This window comes from Mytilus californianus, unplaced genomic scaffold, assembly GCF_021869535.1.
Source record: "Mytilus californianus isolate M0D057914Y unplaced genomic scaffold, xbMytCali1.0.p SCAF_7, whole genome shotgun sequence".
Lineage (NCBI taxonomy): Eukaryota > Metazoa > Mollusca > Bivalvia > Mytilida > Mytilidae > Mytilus > Mytilus californianus.
Window position 1 is genome coordinate 90263655 of NW_026262723.1, and position 27148 is coordinate 90290802.

Consider the following 27148-nt stretch of genomic DNA (forward strand, 5'->3'; position numbering starts at 1 on the left):
TCTTCCATACATTTGATTTCCAAAAGTTTAAAATGGTGAAATTTCATTTAAGTCTTTATTCTTTGTGTCTTCTGTCTTTCTCTAGTTATTTATCCTTGTGCCAATCTGATGAATCACATCATTTCTAACTGATTTTAACGGTTTGTTCTTATGTTGAGACCACCAATAAAAACTGACCACCACAAAATAGCACAATTGTGTTGAAAGTGGCGTTAAACATCAATCAATCAATCAGTCAATCTTATTTTGAGCTGTTACACCACTCTCCCAAGTGGAGGGAAGGTTGACTGATCAGACATGTTTAAACCTGCCACATTCTTTATGTGCCTGTCTTGTGCCATTCAGTGGTTGTTATTTGTTTTGTCATAAATAAGGCTGTTTTTACATAAGGCTATTTCTTGGTCCATGACATCTGCTCTTTTAAAATTCAAATAAAAGATTCGTTTGAGGGTTCTTCAATTAACATCTTGGGACCAAAAGTCTGAAAGACAAATGAATGGACAAGATGATCTCTTTAGATCCAAGACTTTGTAGAAAAGGCATATAAAACAGCAACAGAGATACTTTTATTATTCAAAACTTTTTATTTCCTTAAAAATACTTGACATCTGAAGCATTACACTGTCCACCTTATGTTCACAATAAAATCATGCTTATACAATGTGATTCTGCATGAATAACAATAAATCATGATCATGTTTAAATGATGTGAATCTGCTTGTGAAACAATAAAATCATTAATCATGTTTAAATGATGTGAATCTGCTTGTGAAACAATAAAATCATGATCATGTTTAAATGATGTGAATCTGCTTGTGAAACAATAAAGTCATGATTAGATGATATGAATATGGATGAATGGCAATAAACTCTTGATTAAATTGTATGATTCTGTGTGAAAGACAATTAAATCTATGTTATATGATCCTAGACGAGTAGTAAGAACATTTCTTTCCTTGGTTAAAAGAATAAGATTGAGGAGCACATTAGAAAAGTATTTTGAATTTGAAATGTATTTCATCATATGCTTCATAATTTGCCAAACCCCAATACAGACTTGTTTGATAAACAAACTTAATAGAAAATTCAAACTGTTAACTTCTGAGGACTTAGGTTCTATAAATATAATGCATACAATTATCATAAGGAGTGTTCTTTATTTAAGTCTATTTCACAACATTTTGGAGAAACAAGACTGTTGTCTGATTTTTACAAATCAGCATGTCTTTGTTGTAAGTCTTGGAGAAAGCAGTCAGAACCTTTAAAATAGCACTATCCTAAAAGAAAAGTTAATGATATTTTCCCCCCATTGACCAGTGTACTTGGATATTAATATTTGAAAACACTTCTATTTATTTGACACTTTCAAGTCATTACTATAACTGTATTGGGGTTTGTGAATAAAATTTTACTATCTATACAAATATATTCAATGGTTGATCTTGATGCATCAGTATTGTGTAGCCTGAACACATATAAAAATCACTTCAATTAATTCAAAGGTTACAATCTACTTTACTTAAAAAGATTGCAGGAGTCCAAAGGTGACTAAAATTGAAAGACTGAGAATCATGGCATATAAATCTAGCAATTCCCAATCATAGGCTGTGGCTGGCTAAAAGTTGAAGATTATGAATCATAGAAAGGGAATGACTTACTAAACCAAAAAATATCAAGTTAATAATTTATATGTATGTTTTTTAAATAATCATAATAATAAAATAAAGTTATTAAGGTACTAATAAGCACTGAAGAGTAAAGATTGTTTTCACTTAAAATTAAACATTGCAATGTATTAAGCAATGGAAGGCAATATTTTGAATTAGAGTTATCTTACTTTGTCCATAATTGTAGTTGAGCTTATTTTTGGAACAGATAAATCCATACACCATGCACAACTCACATAATTTTCAATAGGGTAGTTTTCTTGACAATTATGGATATATATAATCACATCATTTTGTAACTTGAATATCTGTTGTTTATCATTAATGAATTGCTTGACATGGACATAGATATGATCTAAAGAATGTTTACCTCCTGCTCTATGTTGTTTGTGGTCTACAAAGTAGAGATGAGGCCTGGAAAATATAGCTATCAAGTCAGCCTTTATAGGGTTTTTAGGGATTAGGTACATATTGCTGATGTTTTTCACGTTGTGTTCACATTTGGATTTTATTGAAATAAACATGTCTGTATAAGTAAGTATAATGTAACATTTTATGTAGTTCTGTTACTGAATACTTTAAAATTCTCAGTGTGATTTTGATTTAGCTTTTCCTTCAACAATTGGGTACAACATCTATCCATGCATAAAACTTTTGTAAGCACGAAACCAGGACGAAAGCACATCAAGACAATAAACATTGAACATAAAAGTATAACTAAAAAACAAAATAAACAGTAAAAGAATATTTTTAGAAAAATACAAAACTCCAGTAGTTGAATTCCCCCAAAACATATAGAATATCGTTATTGTTAACTTCATCTTCTTGTTTACAGCAGAGCATCTATGAATTCATAAAATTCCTGAAATTGTTGATCTTAATTTACCTGTATTGACAAACTGTACTTCAAGCATAAAGACATTTAGCATTCAGTATAAATAAAATACACAGTGTGAATGACAATGAAACACACATTACTTGTAAGGTTTAAAATATATATTTGTATAAAAGTGGACAACTTAATCAATTGATTGATGTTTGCTTTAGGCTGCATCAGCACAAAAAGACTATATTGCGACAATAACAACTTAATCACCAAAGTTTAAAAGGATTACAAGTCTATCCATGAGCTTTCAATTTAGTGTATAACTACAACAATGAGATAATAAGATAGTAATGGTGGTTAATCACAAAATTGGCTAAACCATAAGAATAATTTCATTCATCACAAAGATTAAATAATTATTTTTTCTCTGATTTCATAATAAATGTTTAATATGTGTTAAAAGTTAAAATTTCCCAAACTCTATGTTTTCGATTCTTATTAAATAAACAATGAATACTGTCAATTAATTTAATATTTTTACAGTAATGTCTTCTGTTATACACAATCAATGTAGTCTTATTGTTTAAAACATGTTAATGTTAGAAACTTTATCCTTTGAAAACTTGTAAATTAGACGAAGGTAAATCACTACTATAATTTCTACATTTTATATTTCATACTTATCAAATTTACTTAATGCTTTTTTTACTTCATTTAGACTGTAAATAAGAAGTGAATGCATATTTTGTCAGTTGTAAGCTATAAGAAAACAAGTGATCTAGACTGGGTTGCACAAACGTCAATTAACATCAAACATTGTTTAAATTTCAATTATTAACTAATTGTTAACAAATACAACAGATTTAATGAAAACTGAAAACTTAAACATCTTTCCATGTTAGATGACGTTCATGCAACCCATTTGTGGTATATATTTTTATTGTAGTGCAAGAAGATTTCCCATGCTCCATGCCAAAATGTTTAGTCACTTGTATTCTTACCTCTTAGAACTTGCAAAATTTACGTTCATTTAATAAATGTGTACATATGAATTACCGGGATATTTAAGCAGATGAACTGTTAACGGTAAAAAAACTGAGCAAATAAACACACAATAAAAATTCTAAGTTATAAATATCTTTAAAATCTGAACACAACCAAAACAAATAACCCTTTTGTTTTCCTAAGTTGGAAAAAGTCTAAATTTCAGAGGTTTTATGAAAAAGTACATAACGAGCATATGTTTATAGTGGTATGCAAAATGAGAAATAAAATGGTGAAAATTATGATAAAATGTATAAAAAAAATGTACTGCAAATAAAAAATAACATTTATAGACACCGTCTAAAATACTGAATAAAGGTAAACGAGTAAAATGTTTAAAAACTGTGCAGCTGCATATTTTCAACAAGATATATCAAAATGTTTCATGAAAATCATTTATTAATAATAAAAACTTCTGCACTGCAGATAAAATATAAGAAATCTATTGTGTTGATTATATTGGTCCCATTCTTTTATGAAAAAGTCAATTAATACAATTCAATGTTAGCTGAAGATGAATAATCATAAATAACCATAATATTCTATCAAAAGACAACCAAATTAAAAAATGAAACTATATTTCTATGTTTAATCAAGGACTTTATCAAAACATACTAAATCTTGTTTTAAATTGTTATCAAAGGTATTAAATAACTTTGATTTAAAAGAAAATATTTATCAAAAATATCTCTGGATTTTTTTTTAAAGTAAAAAGAAAAGATGTACATCGTATTAACCATAAGAAAAGTATAAATACTAAATTTTTTTGAAAAATAGAAAGCAATTACTTGTGCTTAAATTTAGAAGCTCCAATAATTATAGCTAAGTCAATCTATCAGAAAAATACAGAAAAAAATAATGCTAAGGATGAGCTGTCTTGATCAAGAAGAAGCTTTTGTCTTAGTTTCGAAATCCTTTTGACAAAGATAATGGTGTTTTAAAAAATCCTTAACCACAGGCTGAACCTAAATGTTGACAACACTAATGGTGATGGAAAATAGGATTGCTATGTCTAGCCTTAGCAATGTTTATCGCAGAAAAAACAAAATGTGTTTCAAATGTTTTCCTATCTCTATAAAAGTGTACATCATATGTATATGAATCTGATCTAATTCAAGCGTTCCTTTTAAGTAGTTGTTCATGGGAGTGAAAGCACTATTAAAAAATTTAAGATACCAAGAAATTTAGCAAAACCTCAATCCTTTCGTAAATAGTCTTGTAATAAATTTCATAAAAACGTTGAGCAGTGTTAAAGAACCCTCACTAGATACATATCATATAATTAATAGGCTCTTTCTTTTATCATGTCAGCAATATTTATAATGTAATGAAAAAAGTCAACTTAAAGCAACAAAAACAAGCACCTAGACAAACAAAAGAGGTAGAATGATCAACAATCAACAAAAATAAATTGCTGTAGTTATACCAGGCGTGCAGCAAATATCTAACACCTAATCAATTCTGACATTATTTGTCAAGTTCACATTGACTTATGATCTTGCAGATATATTTCTATGATGCAATAGCAAATTTCAAATTACAGAAATAAGAATATTTGGCAAAGGGAAGCAAGTCTCAAGTAGAGCAGACTGTGAAATTTTCATTCCATAACCACCCAATTTGACATCCCCTTTTACCATAATTGTGTGATGTAATTAAGCTTGTATCACTTGCTTTATATAAACAGGGACAACAGTTTGTCCTACCTATTAACATAAAACAAATCCAATCAGTTCATACATATAAAATAAAGCATTTGATGTGAACTTTAAATGATATTTGCAGAATTAATAATTACCTATAATAAAAGTAGAGAAAAAACCTTTTTTTTTTATTTCTATGACTAACATATACCACCTATTCTTACAGTCTGTCCCAACTTGCACTGATAGAATTATAAAAAAAATATTAAAGCAACCATACTGTATGCTATTGCAGTAACAATTAGAATTTAGTATAATATTATAATTTGAATATGTAAAACCTTCCAAATTTTAAAATACCTACATGTGCAAGGTGACAACAAAATTTACATTTCTTGAATGACAAGTGGTGTTCTAAAATGATCAAAGATAGATTTGTGATATGAAAAGAAAACCAGTAAATATGATTTCTCAAGATATCAGGCTAAAAACCAGAGATTCAGTACATGTATAATGTTTTTTGCTCCCATTTGTTGTAAAAACTAATATTTCATGAAAACTACTCTCCCCTTACCACAAGATCAATTAATAAGCACTTGTACTAAAGGTTTTCCTAAAATGTGAATTGAATGTAAGCAATGTTGTTGATGTACTATTTCACCAAAGGGAATCTTTTGTATAAATAATTATTCACATGTACATTGAATCACAATTATTTAACTAATGCAAATTTATGAGTACAAAAATAATCTTTTCAAATGAATAACATGTGAAAATAAGTGCTTATATAGTAGTACAAATTTATCAACTGTATTTATTTCTTCAAGCTCTGAATGCAAATACCCATCAAGATTGAAATATAATATTGGTTTCAAATTTTATGATAAAAATATATGTTTCCCCTGGAATTAATCATATCTTTTCTGCATAAGAGATCATAGCAAATCACAAGAAACTTCCATGAGTATAAAATTACTCTATATAAATAAGGAGAACTTGAATAAAATACAAACAGTATCACACTCTTGTTCTAACTACAAATAAATTACACAAAATACATTATACAATGTAGTATATACAATGAGACATGTAATCTGGAGGGAGTCTGAATATCATGGTCTATGTACAATGATCTTTGTGAAACAATTCTCTCCTGGAATGAATTCATTTTACTCAGGAAAATGTTCTGAAAAAAAAAAGATAATAATGTTGCAAGGATAGAAAGTTTGTCAATTGAGGTAATATTTTCTTCATGTATTAAAATCATAATCAACAACTATCTTCATCATTTCTCTTTAACTAAACACATTTTTAATGATTTTGAAACTCAAAATTAGTAGTAAACATATTTAAACACTCAATCCAATATGAAATGCTATTTTTCCACTTTTTATCTTTATTTTTAAAAATTTACAACATGAAGTCTGCCGTTTTAAATTGTTTAAAATTCAACTATGAAGAATAATGAAATGTTATGAATCATGTGATGCAGTGGTAGAAACAAAATTCATATAATATCAATATACATCAATTTTATATTACCGTCAGGATTTACTGAAGTTCAATGATGTTCTTACTCTTGGTGAATTCAGTGGTGTTGAATCATTAATCTGAAATTAAACAGTAATTATTAATGTACCTAAATCCAAACTACAGTAGGGTGACAGTGACCTGTAATTGTTGACATCCTTTTCCTTTGGATAGTTGTCTCATTAGCAATCATACCACTTCTCCTTTTTTTTATATTGATGATGTGTCTGAATTAGGATATGCCCATATTCAAAAGACATATGAGTAACCTTTTCATTTGGCCCAAATGCAATGACAAAATGTTGTTTAACAATAAATTTTTATTACTTACATACCATCATGAAATCTATGAAGGGAACCTAAAGATTAAACATGACTACATGTCAGACTTAAAGGTTGCTTCAGTTAGAAATGTTTGTCATGGAGATTCAAAATTTAAAAGTTTCAGTCAATGATCCATGATGAGGGGGTGGGGCCATATTATCTCCCTGGAAGAGAGACTTGCAAATAAAAATACAACTGCATACTAAATATCATTGACTTAACATTAGTGGTTCCTCTAAAACTGATCTAATCACAAACGTTAACATGCAAACTATGCAAAACATTTAATTCTAATATTTCACTTTGTAAATAACAGCGTGATAAAATTCTCAATATATCTATACTTAGCGCAGACTCAGAGATGTACATATTAATGACTGTTACTATTTACCTCCCACGCAAATCCACATGTATCGTTACCTATGTGCAAAAACTATGTGGATTTCGTTGTGTTCAAATTGAAATTGAAAAAGAAACTAAAGAACCGTTATTCCTATTATAATGCATAACAAAAAGAATAAAGATCTTAAATAAACAGAGATATGTGTCGCCTTTTTGTAATTTTGATAATGCAAATGTTGAAATTAAAATACAATACTTTAACATGTAAGTTATGCAAATATTCAAAGTCGATGAACCATAACTGAAGGTACATGGCTAAACAATCTCCATGGAAATGAGATGTGCCAATGCTAATAAAATTGCATACCAAATACCATTGACTTATTATAAGTCGTTCCCTATAAACAAACCTAAACACAAACTAATACATTCTTGACGCTGCTGCTGCCGGAAACAGCATACCTACGTCTCGCTTTTTGACTCTGTCAAGGCGAGACAAAAATGTATAAAATCAAAATCAAATAAAATTCCGCGGAAATTTCATGAATGATCTTGGCACATTAACATCATGTCAAACCATGACGTCATAGGAAATAAAACTCTCAAGCTGAAGATTATTCCGTTACTTTTACGCTCTAAATTCGGATAATATTGCATTAAAATGTAGTTTTGAGGTAGGTGTTGGTTCATTTTCTATTCGATTGTTTGGGTTAAGAATTATAAGGATTGAACACATTTTTTCAAGTGGTTATTTAAGAAATAGTTCAAGCAAGCCTTAGATATATTTGCAATTTGTAGCTTTTATCTTACAGGGGGTAAAATAGAACAGCCATACACACTGCAATCTTACCTTCGCTTCTGTTTTTAAAAATACCGTATTTGTCCTATTAGAATCGAAATAATTCATTCAAGCCATAGATTTGTTATCATTTTCACATGGCCTGGGTTGTTATATTCTTTAATTTTATCCCTCACTAACGCTCGAGAATGAATTTGAATATAACGACCCAGGCCATGTGAAAATTTCCAACAAATCTATGACTTGCATTAATTATTTCTTAAATAGACCATGGCTGAGGGGGCGGCACAAAACGATCACCATGGTAATGAGATGTGCCAATGCTAATGCATCTACATACCAAATATCACTGACCTACCACTATTGGTTCCCTTTAAACTGACCTAAACACAAACTAATACATTGTTGAGGCCGCCGACGCCAGAAACAGCATACCAAAGTCTCGCTTTTTGACTCCGTCAAGGCGAGACAAAAATCAAATCAAATCATTTAGCCACAAAATATATCATGATTTTACTGATCACATGCACTGAGAGACTGTACCTGTATAAGGTCCATCAGCTGACTTAGTTTGTATTTTATATCTTACCTCTGACTGATCATCTCCGCTGATGGACTGTAACTGTATAAGGTCTGTCAGCTGACTTAGTTTATACTTTAATGTTGCCAGCTCCTCTAATACTTGTGAGTATAGTTCAGCATCAATTACAACCACTTCCTTTCCATCCATCTGCATTGTTTTAACATCCTGTAAACTCTGGAAAGCTGAAGGAAGGTCTAAACTAGCCTCAGAATCAAAATGTCTGCAATAGTCAAAGATATTTTCAATATATCTGATTAATGGTGTTATGCTAGATGTCAAATTACTTTCCACCAAGTCTATAAGTATCTAGATTGGATTTCTGCCCTTTAAGATATTCAGTGGCAGATCCAGAAATTTTCATAAGGGGGGGCCCACTGACTGCCATAAGAGGGGGCCCGCTCCAGTCATGCTTCAGTGATTCCCTAAATAATCAACCAAATTTCTTCCACAAAAGGGGGAGCGTGTCTGATATTGGTATGAAGCCTGCCAATGATTTATTATTTTTCTTGGGATACCATTTTTTGTGGATTTTGTTGGTTAGGCTGAACAACGGATTTAAATGTTCACTTAAGTACAAGCTTTCTATAGGCTTCTATGCAAACTTTGACAAAAACCACGAAATCAAATATCCATGAAAATACAATCTCTCTTCAATCTACGAGTATTGGAACTCACGAAAAATAAATGAATCCACAATATGCCAAGCATATCATTATATCCGGAACGACTTCAATCAATTCTAAATCTTGCTAACCATATCAATTTTTAACTATAATTTTCTGTGCACAGTAATGGTGGCCATTTAGCATTTTTAGGAGCACATGAAAGGTCCTTTGACTAAATTTCTAAAGGGGGTCATTAAAACTAAGTTACCAACATTAAATCTAAAAAGGATCAATACAGGTTTTATTTCGTCTATGCTCTATTTTTTCTAATGGTGGCATTGTTAGTTGCCTTAAATATTAAATATAATTCTGAAATTCTACTACCTATTATGATTATAGCAAAGTTTAGTCCAGTAATGCAAGATAGTAAGACCTTCAGAAAAAAAGTCCAGACAGATACTAATAAATAACACATCATGCCAAGGTGAAGGGAAAATTGTTTTTAAATAAATACATAGAGCCTAAAGAAAGCCAACGTGTGTATTTGAAAACAAATGTTAGGGCCTTCTACCACATGTCTATTGCAGTAACTGCAAGAGATCAACTGTAAGTTGCAGCATTATAATGTTTGTCAAAGACCATACTATATTCTTAATTCAGCAAGAAAAAATAAACTGATTATCTTGAATTCAGAATACATTTACTTGCTTTTTACAGAATTCAACCCTCATATAAATATTTTTTTTTAATTACAATGAATATTAAATCGAGGTAGCTTTCATAATTCATCGTTTACATTGTATTGATGTTAGGCTTTTTATTTAAAGACTCTGTCAGAATATACCCATCATCTATCATATTGATTAAAAGTAGAATTTAAATGTAAAACTTCGTTAAAAAAACATAAGCAGGAAGGAATGTCATGAAATATTGCATGAATAATTTTCTAAAATATTGATTCAGGTTTTTATACATTCATTTTCCTTATGATAACATATCAATGCAAAATATAGCAACATGTTCCTACTATCATAATACAATACATACAAAACTTCAAAAGTTCACTCAACAAACAAGATCATTTCAATGTTTCTAACAAACATGAATCCTTCTAAATTTTAAAACACATTGTCTGATTCAAAGACATAGTTTTTATCAATAATAAAAAGATGGGCAGTACGGGGAATCTTTCATGCTTTCAAATAGAGACATGCTTTTTTTTCTGTTTGTTGCAATAATCTATATACATATTTATACAGATGTATAAACATAGGTTATTTTGTTTAATCTCTCAGAACTTTTGGTAAAATTATCATGGGACTAAAAGATGCATATATATTAGATAATTTATGTATATTATCTCAGAACTCTTGTCCATTAAGGTAATATTCAACAAATGTGTACAAAAAATAATTAGAAATGAGAATTGTTTACAAATATAATAGGTGCAAATATAAATGCATGATGGGCTTGGTGTAGTGTTAGGAACTTTTATCGATGACACATGTGATGACTGTCCCCAGTCAGAAAACTCTACTTGATGTTTATATCTTAGTGTTTTTTTTTGTCCATTAATGATTTTTGTATTGATAACTTTAATCTGGTAGTCTTCACAGAATTCAAGACTTGGAGTCAAAGTCAAAGTCAAAAGTCAAAGATTTTATTGATATAAAATCCAAAATATGGATTATCTTGGAGTGATTTAGAGTGTGAAATATCATATGGACACTTTGTTTTTTTGTAGATGACCATGCACTGACTTGAAAACAACTTTGTTTTTGTAGGTGACCATGCACTGACCTGAAAACAACTTTGTTTTTTAAGTAAAATTATATAATTATGTTGCTTTCTCATAGATCTACATACTACATCTTATTTCATTCATAATTATACAATATATTCACCCAGACTAGTAGACAAAAATACAGGTAATAGTGTTTGTGTGTGTGGTATGTCCAATATTTTTGGTAATTCCTGTTATCCTTGTACATATCCTGTTGCAAATTTTCTAATGGAAAGTATAATTCATACACCTAACAACATTTAAGACAAGCAGGTTTTCTTCTATTTAAATAATTGATCTAACAGGGCACATGTTAAATTGTATAATGGAACCAGCATTTGCTACATGAAACATTCATTATATGAAACAAGTCTTAACTACATTCTCATAATAACAAGGAACAAGCTCCAAACCAGCATGTCTTTACTTACATAGTTAATCTCCTGAAACTGAAAGCAAGGTCATATTGTAATCAAACTAAAATCAAGGTAAACTTTAACCTAAGTCCTGATAATGTTTGTGATAGCAGAGAATTACAGCATCCTTTAGTACATCTGTCATGATAGTAAACGTAATGATGCTTAAATTGCTGCAGAAATTTTAATTCAATTTAATCAAATCAGATATGACTCATAAAATAGGCTGCACAATGATTAAACAACTTTGAATGCAATATAGGAACTTATTGCAGTTTTCAACATTTTACAGTTAAAAAATAGTCTGCAGAAATGTACTTATTTAAACTAAAACTGTTAATGAAGATGTTGACAAATAATTACAAATACATTAATTTTTGTTTATGACTTTCTTGGACCCATAATTGGACAATAAATGATTCTTGTTCTAGATCTGTACATGGCTTTATTATTATAGTCATGAAACAAACATTTCTCATCCATTATACTTAATCAACTATAAATCCTATCAACTAATTATATAATGCTACACTCAAACTGTAGCTAGCTGTAATAGTATAACAACTTTGTTTGAATTTTTGTATGGAAGAGGGAATTTAAAATGCAAGCTAATGAGTCTTTATACTGTTCTTCGTCCTAAAGGTGCATATTTTCACAATGAAAGATGCCCTAACAGCATTGATAAAATGTTTAACATTATTGGTCATTTTAACCATGATGTAAGACACAAAATCAATATGCTATTTTGGTTACTGCCTTAACAGTACAGATCAGATCATTTCAATATTTAATCTATAAATCATGCAGATTTATTGAACTTTTTTCCACAACAGGATATTGTTCTAATAGACATTTACATTGACCAAAACTTATAGTGTAATACCATACCATTTTTTCTAAAATATTCACTAACATATTTATGAGCAAACAATATTAATTGGAAATTTAGAGTCATAGATTAGAACATATTTTTCATTATGTAAACACATAGTTTTGTACTATTTAACATATTTAAACAGCTTTTTATAAATTGTATACTGTATACCGGGGGTACATTTTTTAATCATCTACTGATGTTTTACATTTCAATATGTCAATTGATATCTATTTATGTCTGCTGGGTATATATTAATCTTTACATCTCAGTTTGCAAAATAAAAACAATGCATTTAATACACAGACTGACATCAAATTATATCAACAAACAATTTTTATTTGGAAAAGAGGGGCAAAAGATACCAAATGGACATTCAAACACATAAGTTGAAAATAAACTGACAACGCCATGGCTAAAAAACGTGTAAATAAAGAAAGGAAACAGAAATACACCATTCTTTATATTGACAGCTGAACAAGAATCAAATTACACTTCCAGATCAAGACATATAAATTGGAAGTTGTTCATTGCATTGAAACATTACAGTAAACCAGGATCACCCTTGATTTTTGGCGGGCTTCATGCTACCAAGTCTTTAGTTTTCAATGTAGTGTTTTTTGGAAGGGAGGTACATAAAAATTTTAAAATGTCATTCAAGAATGAAATTATGTTAAACTTTACTATTCAGTATTGAGAGGATAGAAATAGAAAAAAGATTTATATATTATACCATCAAAGATCCTGAGAAATAGATTGAACAGACCAGATAGACTAAGTTGTATAATTGTACATACATGTAATATGACCTTCTAACAGAATTAAAAACACACAGACAATAGTCCAACCATATTTAAGCAAGGAAAAAATGATAATAAAAGGCTTAAATAATTGTTTGCACATCAAAACTCTTTCAGAAAGCGCCAAAAGCAACTTCTGCATACTGAGTTGGCATCTTATAGTAATAGTGATTGAGCTGAAGAATACAACTAATTCTATTAATTCATTTAAAGCAAATCAAGCTACAACATTAAAAGCTACAAACAACATTCTTAACTTTATGGTTTCCAAAATATCTATAATACCCTTAAACATGCAATAGGTAAGCATAATTATGTCAAGCATTCATAACCTTACAGAATAAATCTATAGCATATGTAGAATCCATGTTACGTTTTTGAAGACATCTCGCTGAGAATTTGAATGTTATATAATGATATTTTATTATGGAAATCATGGGATGTTTCCTTTGAAATGGAAGAAATAGATTAATTTCTGTAATAGAACTCATTAGCACTGCGGGATATGTACAAATATCATATTAAAAGCTTTGAAATAATTAAGTCAGAACAATAATTAGACCATAAAATTCAGTCAAAAGAACAATCTGCAAGCTCTGTTTTTCCTTGAACATGGTATTGATATTTTTTATGTGCTGTGTTTCAATGTTGATGGATATGTCATATTTTCAAAATATAATAATTATCTTTCCAAATAGACAAAAAACCGATATAATTTATTTCAATGTTTCTATTGGTTTATACCTGAAAACTTTTCATCATTTTCTCTACCCACAATTATCAAAGTGAGCTTTGCATTCACTGATATAACTTAACTGTAAAACCTGACTACGGTACTATCAGAAACAAAAGTTTTTCAGGCAATATGCAATGACCCTACTAAAAAAGTTCATCAATGGTTCTATTCATCAGAAAAAAAACTTTGTCAGGTAAAAATACAAACTTATTAGCGACAAAAAATACTGTATCAAATTTCAATTGTATACATTGAGATTATTTAACATTCCAGCAATAATGTAAATTCTAAACACTTATTCATTACACATGAGTAAGTAATTATTTTAATTTTCATATTTAACATTTCATCCCATACTTTATATAACATTCCTAGAATAATATCTGAAATCAATACAGAAATAATGCAACACACAAAATGACAATAACATACATGCTGTTACCACACAACAAACTGTTGATAAGGTTATAATGAAGGAATTCTGAAAATTATAGCACAAATAGTCCTAACAAGAACAAATTTTGGTCACTTTTATTTTTATTAAAAGGGTCATATTGACCTACATTGTGTTGGTAGATACTGTTAAAATGCTAAAAGTTGAAAAAATTAACATGCTAACCCTACATATTTCAATTATTTCTGAAAATGAAGTCATGTTGACCTAAATTGGTTGGGCACATTGGAATGTTACTTTGTTACTGAACCTTTCATTCATATGGATAATGTTATATATTAGACATGGTGTTTATTTAACAAAACACCCATAATAGATGTATGTGAGGCTTTGCAAAATTGTCCTGGATCCATGAACCCCAAAAATGACAGCAAACAATTCTTAAGCAAGATCAAGAATTTTAGTTTATTATGATGCCGTTTCCCAGTGTCATGTGGCGGATCTAACACAACCCAAAATGATCAGTATTAAAAAAAAAGAACCTTATAGTTTCCAAAAGGAACTTTTGAAAAGAAAAGCAAGAATATAAACAAAGCCTTCATCTCATTTTTATTTAATTCATATTATTATGTTTATCGATATCAGCTTAGCATGGTCAGGAAATATTTATTAACGACTTATTGGTCAATAAACTTAACTAATCAATACCAGTAACAAAATGGAAAATTAATTATACTACCTATAATAACAAAGACCAAGTCCCAGGGACACCATATACAAATTAATTGTCTGTCTACTGGAAAATAATTACAAGAAACAATCAGTTTGCGATGAAAGACTTCCATGCAATGCATGCAATGTTAAGAATTCCATGCATTAGGTTAGCAGTATCCTATATATATGTTAATGCTTCTTTGTACTAAATGCTAACTACACATACTCTATCATTTATCTGTAGCTATGCTTACAAGGTATTCAGTCCGTCAGACATAGAGGATAAGTTCCTGTGTAGGATGCTAAAATACACCCCATAGACGGAAAGTATTCAGTCCGTCAGACATAGAGAATAAGTTCCTGTGTAGGATGCTAAAATACACCCCATAGATAGAAAGTATGCAGTCCGTCAGACGTAGAGGATAAGTTCCTGTGTAGGATGCTAAAATACACCCCATAGATAGAAAGTATTCAGTCCGTCAGACATAGAGGATAAGTTCCTGTGTAGGATGCTAAAATACGCCCCATAGATAGAAAGTATTCAGTCTGTCAGACATAGAGGATAAGTTCCTGTGTAGGATGCTAAAATACACCCCATAGATAGAAAGTATTCAGTATCCAATGATTTAATTGAGGATGATAAGCAATCAAGTAAAATATCATTTTCAAAAATGAAGTCATTTTTTAAAAAAGATTATGTATAATACTTCAAAATTATTGAAAAAAAAACCAATAGAGAAAGCTCTTTGTGGTTGTTTTTGATATATATACTTTTTAAAACTAAGAATTCATGGAGGGAAAAGTTGTCTTTAGATTGTTTACATGAAATGTAAAGAAGAAACGCTAAAAGTGTATTCTTTAATTTTTTAAGCCATTTTCCTCTATTCTTTATATTTTTGCCCATTATTCTCCATTCTTTATATTTTAATACCCAATTATTCTCTATTCCTTTTTTTTTTGGCCTGTTTTTCTCTATTCTTTATATTTTTTGCCCTGTATTCTGCACGTTTGGCCCATTATTCTGCACGTTGTGCCCATTATTCTCTATTCTGTAAACCCTATCCAGACCATCATGCATAAACCTAGGAAAATGCCACAATGGTTAAAATAAACTTAAAAACATGAGAGCAAACACTGTTGTTAATACATGTATAACAATTCAACAGTGATGAACACAATAACTCCCCCAAGTGCAACAGAACCCAATGAAACTTAAAATGTTTATACCTTTTACACTTAACCAATGCTGGACAAATTTTGATATCAAGTAAGCTGTTGAGTTAATTCTTGTTTCAAAGAATAGCTAGACTAGAGTAAACAATGATTTATATCCTATTCCTGTATATATTTGTGCTTTATCTTTCAGAACCTGACATTATATCCTGATCAGGAAAGAAGCTGGGAATTGATGCTTGTTTTACCTGTATCTTGTCTTACCTGATTTCACGAGAAGATCGTTTTGACATATCCAGTAAAACATTTTCACAACTAACAGTACTGTGGCGACTATCTTGTCGTCTAATCACTTTTTTCTCATCCTTATCCGGTGTTGTTGGCGCTGTCTCACATTTGATCTTCTGTGCGTCTAATGCGGAAAAATCAAATTTAAAAGTAAAAGTTTCAGAATCATAACTTATGTAACTGTTAGTTTTACTGTTATCACGTAATTTGGTAGTACTTCCAAGAAAATCAACAGAATCAAAAGTTGCTAATGGTGCACGAATGCTTAGTTCATCAAACATAAATAGATCTGAAGCTTCACTATGACAACGGTCCAAGCTACTACCAAATGAACTAGTCCAATCTAAACTGTCTGAAGACTTCCATGACAGTCGAAATTTCTTATCTGACTTGTGTCCAATTTTCTTTAAACTTGGTTTTAAATTAAATAAATCAGAATTTCTTTTAGAACTTTTAAACTCACCATAAGTAAATGATCTATTTTGTGCACCACAAGTACAATTTGAGCATTCTTTGTCCTCCAAAATATGATCAACTTTCTTTTTGCGTGAATGACTTGTATTTAATGGTTGACTTGATGTTGCTTCTACATGTGCCTCTATTTCATTGGGAGAGAGGCTCTCTATCCCACTGTCAGAAGTAGCAACACCTAGTCCATGTTTAAGGTCATCAATGTCTTTGTCTATAAGTGGAATATTCTTTTCTATTTCATTTAAATCAATGTCTTTTTCGTTTTCTTCTTCGGTTATTGTCAACTGACCATCAGTTGACTTGTTGTCATGGTTAAAGTTATTGTCAACATTTGCAGATAGTCTGTCATCTTCATGAGGTTTGACTGGTGTATATTCTATTTTTATTGCCAAACCATTGTTCTGCTTTTTATGAGGTGACTTCTGTTTTGGTGAGAGTGAAGCTTCATGGCCACTTTTAGAATAGCATGCACCCATCTGTTATTTAATCTACATTTGATGCTCTGAAATACAAGAATATCTGTAAGTAAGAAATCATCCACAGAACTGTTGAACAATGAAAACTGTAATAACAGGTATACATGTTTTGCCTATAGTGATGGTATTTTAGAGACAGCTTTTTGAAGAATTATTTAGATCTAACCTTCAGTAAGCCATATTTTTGTAAATATTTCAACCTTGAGGAATGATATGACAGTGCAACAAGGAATAATATTTACAGAATAAGACCTATTTTAAAATAAATGAAAAGTTAGTCATGTTATTTCTTATCTATTCTATCCTGGTGAATTGTAAGAAGAGATAAGATTTTACAATAAACAAGATTACACAATTTTGAAATTAGGTTTTTTGTGCAAGAACACATTGTAATGTCATAAATTTTTACCATCAGGGTTTAATTCAATTTTTTTAGGCTCTATCCAAATCACAAAGCTGATTCTACTGAATGGACAGCAAAGGGTCAACTTCAAGTAAAAGAAAAGAACTTTTTATTTTACAACCCAAGATTTTCAAAACGGACAATAATTTTAAGATCTGGTAGATAGCTTTGATATAGCACTAGCAATCTAATAAAATATTTTACTATAATGATATCCAACTTTTTATTCTCCTAGACAATAATTGTTTTCCAAAGATTGTGTATGGTAAATCCCAAGGGTCCATCTGAATGCATTCAAAATTGTTTAAAAATTTCTTTAAAGAAATAATGTAAAAATAAAAACCCATAAAAAATCAGATGTATATGCAAATAGCAAACCTTTTTAGAGAAACTTTTCAAAATTTCCAACATAACAGTACATGAATATTAATGACTGGCAGTTTTGTTGTATGATCTACTTACTTGTTATCAGGTAAACAATTAGTGGATTTGTGCAGCTGTTTCTAAACTGATCCTGAAACAGACAAACTGATGTTACAAAGAATGGTCATTCTCAACTGATCAATATTACTTACAGGAATATTATAAATTGAAGCAATTACCGTGATTATAGAAACTTTAACAAATTTAACCCTATCTAAATTATATACAAGTATCTATAAATAATGAATTAATCACTTAGAATAAAATAACACGACTATATACCTGTATTAGAAGGTAATATTGCCTATGGTGTGAAATTTCAGAGACTACAGAATGAAAACAATAATAGCAGATCTACCACACGCATATATCCTATTGTACACTTTGTTTTGATTGCGATAGTCAACATCAGCAGTTTTCCTCACTTCACATACAACAGCTTGTTCATGCATTATAATTGATAGAGAAATAACATAACAATTGTCCAGACAAAACATAGAAAGATGAAACTCAGCCAAAATATACTCTATATTACCCTAAACTTCCTAACATAAAAATACTATCAACACTAATTTCTTACCCTAACAATTGTTAGTAATTAGCCTGACATTACCTGTCCCTGCAGGACATCAGACACAACATCATTTTATTTTACACCTGTTACTAACATTAGTTCACCTATAATCCACTGGACATAAAGACCCACTTACCTGAATGTTGTAATTACATTGATTTTCATATTTCCAGAGAAAAAAAAACTTGTTACTGATATAATTCTCTGTTATCAAAGTGACTCACTTTCTCATAGTTTGATCAGTTTGTCTGATTGATATTAATCTAGATAATCACCTCCAATGTACCATAGCTATGTTCCTCAGTAGGCAGAACAGATGTTACTTACTATAACTGATTCATCAACAAATTATAAAATAATGTAAAAAACATTAATTTGCAAGCTAATAATTAGAAAAACAATATCAACATCAAACATTTTATTAAAGGTACAAGATCTGACTGTGCTGCATTCAATACTTAAAGGTTACATCTTCAAAAATATAAGTACATGTATATAAATAAAACTAAAAAAAATAAAAAATAAAATAATAAATTGATTATTTGATAAAATGCAAACAATATGAAAGGCCAGACAGTTTTTTATTTCAATGTTGTTTGAAATAAATAAACTATAAACTTAACTATATTTTCATCAACAATCTAAAAAACTTTAAGATTTTTAAATCCTTTCATTATGGAATGTATATGAAAATTTTACACTGCATAATTATCCTTAATGATTTGGAAAGCGTAAATTTCAACCTTCAAATGACTTTAAAGTCTATTCTTCATCATTGATGCTTGAAAGAATACTAAGTGCATTATGCATCCCTGACTAGCATATTCATTGAGGATACTTAATATTCCTGTCAATACTTATTTTCAATAGTCTATACTGTTAAGCACAAGTAATATGCCTACAACACATATTGAAAATATTCCACATTATATTTAATTGAATAAAATATTCAATGAGAGTAGTCACACTTCCATGGCAAACTAAAGTCATCCCTTCTAAAAAAAAATCAACAAAAAAAACCCCCAATTATCTGGATTATCCAAAAAAAACTGGCCAAAATGAAAAAAAACAAGATTGCTGAAAGTGGCATTAAACAAAAAAAGAACATATAAATAACAAATATTTCTAGCTTGTAAACTTAAGCATGTTAATTAAATGAGTGAAATGAGTGAATAAAGTGTGCATCATATCAAACTACTTTTATTCTATGAATATTTGATTTTTGAACTCTTCAAGAACATTGATCATGTTGATGATATAAACTTATATCAAAATTTTGAATCCTGATATGGACATCATTTAATAAAAGATCAGAGTTCCAATGCCCCCTACGTTTCACATATTTTATCTATCCATGGTACAAGGGCAATAACTTAAAAAAAACACTTTTTTTTTCTTCTTCAAAACTTTTTATTTATATCTTAAGAGAAATGAAGACTTCAGAGCAAATGCAATGTGATTTCCATTATAATTTATATTTCCAAGGGGCATAACTTGTAAAAAACATTTGATCAGAACTTATTTTCAAAAGTGTCAAAGACATTGCTGATATAAACCTATGGTATTATAAATTTTCATAAAATTCTGGCAAGAATTGAAGTGATAACATTGCAATTTTCCATATAATCAATATTTTCAAGGGGCATAACTCTTATTAAAAATAATTGATAGGCACTGATTTTTGAACTCTTCAAGAACATTGATCATGTTGATGATATAAACTTATATATATATTTCATAAATATCTGGCAAGAATTGTACAGATTAGAGTGCTCATAAGGCAATTTTCCATATAATTAATATTTCTAAGGGGAATAACTCTTTTAAAAATTATTGATTGGCACTGATTTTCAAATTTTTCCAAGACATTGCTAATATAAACCTATCATTTAAGTTTCATAAAATTCTGGCAAGAATTGTACATATGAGACCACTAAAAATGCAATTCTCCATAAAATTAATGTTTCCAAGTGGCATAACTCTTTTAAAAATAATTGATCGGCACTGATTTTCGAACACGTCCAAGACATTGCTGATATAAACCTATGATATAAGTTTCATAAAAATCTGGCAAGAATTGTACACTTACAAGACTGGACAGACGGACGCACAGACTGATGGACGGACAGACGCCTGGTATTTCCATGTCCCCCGCAACGCGTTAAGCGGGGGACAATTACTTTATGTAGATATATTCAGCATAACAATATTTTTTGTCTTGAAACTGTGGAAGGCGTTGAGCTGATCAACAGTTGAAAAAGTTCACTAAACTTAAATCCTGATAATGAGTATCTTCATTTTGCAAAATACATTCATGATTCTAGCTGGAAACTGAGAAGTTTAGCTGACAAACAGTGCATTGTGTATTCAAAATTGAACAAAAATTGACTAAAATTCAATTCGGTCTTTATAAGACCATATAAGATGTATAAGACCAGCAGGAATATGTTTAATGTAGTAAAAGAAAAGACATGGTCCAAGGACTCAACTGTTACATAATCAGATCCCCCCCTTCAAAACTATTGATTATTTTCTTTGAATTTTGTCATGCATTTATGGTCAAGTCATAGTAAAATCCAGGAACTGGGAATTGGTATACTTAATGGTTATATAAAGTATCTTTGTCTAGGTCTTCATCCTTCATGGGACAAATCCTATTCCTGAGATATGACAAATGAACAGTAGGTAATACACCTTAACACAATTTGTCTGCCATTATTGGACATCACAGCTTAAATTAAGTTTAGGGGGAGAAAATTCATCGCAAGCTATTTCAAAATATTCTCTTAACAAAGAATTATTTGAATAATTTTGAATTCTGGAAACTGATAAGAAATTGTAATGAAAACTAACCCAATTAAGTAGGGTTAGCCATGCATGCATGGCTTATAAGGTTAGTTAGTTTATACATGTACTGAAATATCAGTAAATGTAACTTGAGCCTTTAACATATAATCGAAAGATGCATGTTGCATAGTCTATTACTATGAAATTTGCAATTTAAAGTTATTAAAACCATTTAAGTTGTAAATGTTTGCTCTCCAAAAATTTTCTTCAACGTTTTACAAAACAGGTATGAAACTTCTTGTTGTTGATGCTACAAATCATCGATCCCTGTTCATGACTTCTGAACCTGACAGCGAAAAAAAAGTCCCCCTGATTTTTAAGCCCTAACCATCTACCAAAATAGCAAGAAAACAACTTGGGAACCATAAAGACAGCTTGTGGTCATTCTTGATTAAGGGAGAGCAATGCAGGCTTGACATGGGAATTGTTACAAATGACAATGAAAATATTGGTTATTCTATATAGTGAAATAAATATAATAAGCAATTTATCAGTCTGTTCACCATTCCATACAATGAAAAGGAGGAATGAAATACTTTCAATCACAACAGTTTTGTCATGGTGAAAGTTCCTCCATTGTTAAATTTCATCCATGGAGATCCCTGCAGTCCCCTCTATCTGGTAAATAAAGTCATAAAGGCGCGCATAATTGATGAACTTTTCTACTGAAAGACATAACTCGAAAGTGGTCTATTGAATGACGCTCCCTAAATTTTTTATTTCTGTTGTTTGAAAGATGAATGAGTAAAATATAGAATCACCATGATGAAGTAGAAATAAGAATCTACATTAAAGGATACTATATTTCAAAATATAACAAGTTATCATATAAATAGCACACACTTTATGTTTATACTTTGTTAGAGTTAGCATTATAGACGGTCCAAGTTGACTTTAAAACAATAAATAAAGAATTCAACAAATAAATAAAACAAATTCAACCTAGACTTGTTTATGCTTTAATTAAGTTTTATTATAAATTGATAAAGATAAGTAAAAATTTGAATTCACATTATACAATATTTCTTTTTATTATGTTTTGCAAATTCAGCAACATGCAAATGATATTGTCGTGTAAAATATAAAATCAAATAATTTATAGAGTTCAAATCCTCTTTTAAAACTTTGTCTTGTTGCCATTGTATATGGTTCCGACTTGACTTTATAGACAATCTGAGTTAACTTATTAGTCTGTCCTAGTTGTCTCTGGGCCGAGTTGTCCAGCATGATTTCCATTTTACAATCTTGATGCATCTTTGGGCTCACCTGTTTTGAAAATGAGGAGTCCAGACAGATTTTCATGAGTCCAGGACTCATGGACTCACCTTAGTGAGAACCCTGAAACAGGTCATGGAGGTCCCTGGAATTAAGGTTAAACCTTAGCTCCTATGCCATGGCAATGGTGAGGGGGGGTAGGAAGGGTCTTGATCCCGAATCCGGGCTTAAAAACATGGAATCCTGAGGTTCCGAATTTAAAAAAAATTAAATCCTGACATCCCGAAATTCGAAAAAAGAATTCCCGGATCCCGAATGGATCAATCCCTAAATCCCGAGCTTAATAACACCCGATCCCGGAGTCCCGATAAAGGTCCTACCCCCCTCAATGGTCCTTATGTTATTATTTGACATGGTCTGCAAAAAATCATAAGGACCATAAGAGCTACGGTTAGTCTAGAGGTGAAAAATAGCAGATTTAAGGAATAGACCAAACCAACAAAGAGCAAATGAATGAGGGCATGTGCATCCATATTCAACAGCCAAGACTGATCAAATGCCTTCTTCGTATGAATTTATCTTCTGCCACAAACCTGGTAATTTCACTTGTCTCCACCTAAGAGCTTTGCTACAAGATTTGGGTTGTAAGTTTAGTATAGTTTAGATTGTTAAGCATTGGTATAACTAAATGAATTACAGTGACAAAGCTTGTTTGCTTGGTTTTGTTTTCAGAAATCACTACAAATCCATATTTTGTGAAACAGGAAGTTGTCATTGAAACATGGTTGGCGCTGCTAAATTAAGGGTAGATAATTTAGCGCGGAATTTACTTAACAGGAGCTAGGGCTAGGAAAGAGTTCCATATGGCACCCCCACGGAATAAACTGTAATACATTATTGTGTTCTATTAGTATGGTGGGGGTGCCATATGGAACTCTTACCGAATAGACAATAGTGCCACAATAACCCTGCAAAAAAGGGGGGACCAGTGATTTTTCTCATAGCAGGTAATAACTTGATTAAATCGTATTCAGTCATGTCATAGTCTTAAGGGTAGGGGTGGGGGTAGGAATCCCCCTAAGGCCTCTTTGTTTGACAACACTATAAAATATAATGCTTTTGTATGGGGACATATGGGTGGAACCCCTGTTTTAGATAACTTGCATGTGTTGGAACCCCTCTTAAAAATGGCTGGATCTGCCGTAGTCCAAATAATTATAACGTCTTGCAAGGCTATTTTAATTTTTTTCTGTGATGACGAAGGAAGGCATCACAGAAAAAAATTAAAATAGCCTTGCCTACGAAGGAAGGCGTCAGAGAAAAAAATTAAAATAGCCTTGCAAGATGTCATAATTATTTGGATTCGTAGGAAGGCGTCACAGAAAAAAATTAAAATAGCCTTGCAAGACGTCATAATTATTTGGACTAGGTCTGCCCCTGATATTTTTGTAAAGAATGTTGTTTGATTGATTTTTGGGCATACACTGCAGGTTTGACTGTTTGATCCCAAAGTAATTTTTTTTTACAAAAATCTGCATTCAAGCTATTTTTCACCTAGTCAGTTCAAATATTTGATAAAAAATATAAAGTAAATTCAAGTTTTAGGGATGAAAAGAGTTGCAATTTTGGACATTTTTCGTTTTTGTCAAGCCTGCGACTAATCTGTCGCAGAAAGCTCAACATAGGGATAGTGATCTGGTGGCGGCGGCAGTGTTAACAAACTTCTTAAAAGCTTTATATTAAAATATGATTAGTTTATTCTTAGATACTATAGGCAATAGGGCAACTATATTTGGTGCATGGAATGATTGTAAAGTGTTTATGTCTGTCTGGCAGGTATGATCTGACCTTGACCTCATGTTCATGGTTCATTAGTCAATGTTAAGTTTTCATGGTTAAGTTTGTTTCTAGATATTATAAGCAATAGGTCAACTATGTTTAATGCATAGATTGATTGTAAGGTGTACATGTCTGTCTGGCATGGTTCATCTGACCTTGACCTCATTATCATGGTTCATTGGTTAATGTTAAGTTTTCCTGGTTTAGTTTTTTTCTAAGAAACTATAAGCAATAGGTCAACTACATTTGGTGTATGGAATGATTGTAAGGTGAACATGTATTTCCGTTGGTTTATCTGACCTTGACCTCATTTTCTTGGATCATTTTAAGTTTATGTGATACTTGTAGTAAAGCTTAATATTTAGGACTATCAACATAAAATCAATGGTCAGTAAAGGAGGCGAGACATTTCAGCGTGTGCACTCTTGTTTTGACATTTCTATCCTCTCGACAGGTTGCGAACTATTCCCCAAATTATTAACAATCCCTCATTTGAGTAATCATGTGATAGTGCCAAACACAATATTTTCTTAACTGAGTCTTTTAATTTTACTTAAAATGGCACATATTCATAAAAAATGCAGCCAATTTTTTGAAAAATTAATAGCCCTCATCTGATTTACTAAAATTTGCCATTTTTAGTAGAAAGACACAGTTAAGAAAATTTTGTTTTTAGCATTATCAAATGATTAGTCAAACAAGGTATTGTTACTCATTGGGAATAGTTTCCCATTTGGTGGGTTTCCCCAACATGTTCGACAGACATGCCTACCTTTTTTGTTTCAAAAGATAAACACAAGCGGATTTTGTAAAAACATTTGGGAAATCTTCTTTACATAAGTATGCTCTAAACTTCTTTGGATATAATTCATTTTTATCAAATTTTCATTTTTTTAAAGAAAAAAGAAAGAATTTTTTTCTGTATGTTCATCTTATATAAAAAAAATTCATGAGTCTTTTTTCAAAAAAATTGATAAAAATAATTTTAATACACAAACCAAATGTCATTTTAAAAAAGAGGGGTCAATGATCTCTTTTTCAAGCTAATGATTAAGATCAGTCTAAAAATGCATCGTTTCCCCATATGTCACAGTATGACATCATGAAAAATAACAGTTTTCATTACTATCATTCACTCCCTTTTAACTGCATCATATGCCCTTAACCCCACATAAGCACTCTTGGCTATAATCATGGCAGCCAGTTTTTATTAATGGAGGATACCAGAGGACTCTGAGAACAACAATGGGATAGTGATACTGTATTAAATAAACTACTTGGCCACCAGCAACCGTTTGTAAAGAATAAGAATTGTATCATTAGTAAATCAAGTAGGAAACGCATAGATCTATAGATATCAAAAAGCCATTTAAGCTTTGACATAAAAAACCAACGATTAATATATGGATATATACAAAGTAGAATTATTCTGATTTCTTTATCCACCAAAGAAATTTCATGTTGAACTGAGGAAAAAATATGTTGAAGCTACTGTTGACATATATGTACTAGAAAATATAAGCTCTCCAGACAACCCTATTATATTAAACACATCAGATTTCATGACTGGTCTAGCCTGACTAAAATAAAGGCACTGAATTCATTGAATGAAGTTTGTCATAACATTAGAGGAGAAACATATAGTACTAGATCATTAAAAACATATCTTTTCACTGCTAAAAAAAGTTGGATTTTAAAACAACTTTAAGAACGTTTTTGCGAATTTTATGTGCCTCCTGTTCAAATGATTACTTATTTTGGAAGAATTTAGTTAGAAGTATTTCTGAAAATAAAATAGATAAATGCATTATTTTTTTTATTTTCAGTTATAGTTCAATGAGCCAAAGTTGTATGCAAAATACATTTATTACTAAAATCTGTAACATAGCTAGCCCATTTACAGTACCTTGGTCTTACTATTGACTAGATATATAAAGCTTTAGTTCTGAATGTCAATTTTTACTTCAATAAATTGAAAAAAATATCATGGTTAGTATTTTACAAAGCCAAATTAAAAACTGAAAATTGAAGTTTTCAAATTAGGAAATTTATTTAGATTTCTGATTTTTGGTGTTGTGATATGATAAAACAGTTAACTATTGTTACTTCCCATTCATATATTGATTTTATATATTTTCAGTTCAGAAACTATTTTGAAGAAACAGACTACAATCATATCACATCTCCTTATTTTTATATGCATGTATGAAAGAAAAGTGCCATTCATTCCATGTAAGTAACAAAAATAAATGAGTTATCTCTCTTTGATTAAAAATCCCTGTAGTATCAGATTTAAAAAAAGCTTTAATGCTTGATTTTAAATAGCCAACCAATGAAATTGTGTATAGTTATTAGACTC

The 27148-nt window shown here is 30.4% G+C and overlaps 1 protein-coding gene across 2 annotated transcripts; it reads right to left on the bottom strand.

The window, feature by feature from the left end:
- Nucleotides 1-564: 564 nt before the first annotated feature.
- LOC127708715 (uncharacterized) lies at nucleotides 565-23718 on the bottom strand. 2 transcript variants are annotated; one of them, XM_052213834.1, is made up of 7 exons: nucleotides 23648-23718; nucleotides 18354-18405; nucleotides 17005-17514; nucleotides 16518-16665; nucleotides 8765-8978; nucleotides 6723-6790; nucleotides 565-6366 (listed from the first exon to the last, which is right to left on the bottom strand). In XM_052213834.1, the coding sequence occupies exons 3-6, from the start codon at nucleotides 17486-17488 to the stop codon at nucleotides 6725-6727; spliced, it is 912 nt and encodes a 303-aa protein (XP_052069794.1). In that variant the 5' UTR covers nucleotides 17489-17514; nucleotides 18354-18405; nucleotides 23648-23718; the 3' UTR covers nucleotides 565-6366; nucleotides 6723-6724. The 2 variants fall into 2 exon arrangements, with proteins under 2 accessions (XP_052069794.1, XP_052069795.1); XM_052213835.1 differs by having other exon boundaries at nucleotides 23544-23718.
- Between the last annotated feature and the right edge of the window lie 3430 nt (nucleotides 23719-27148).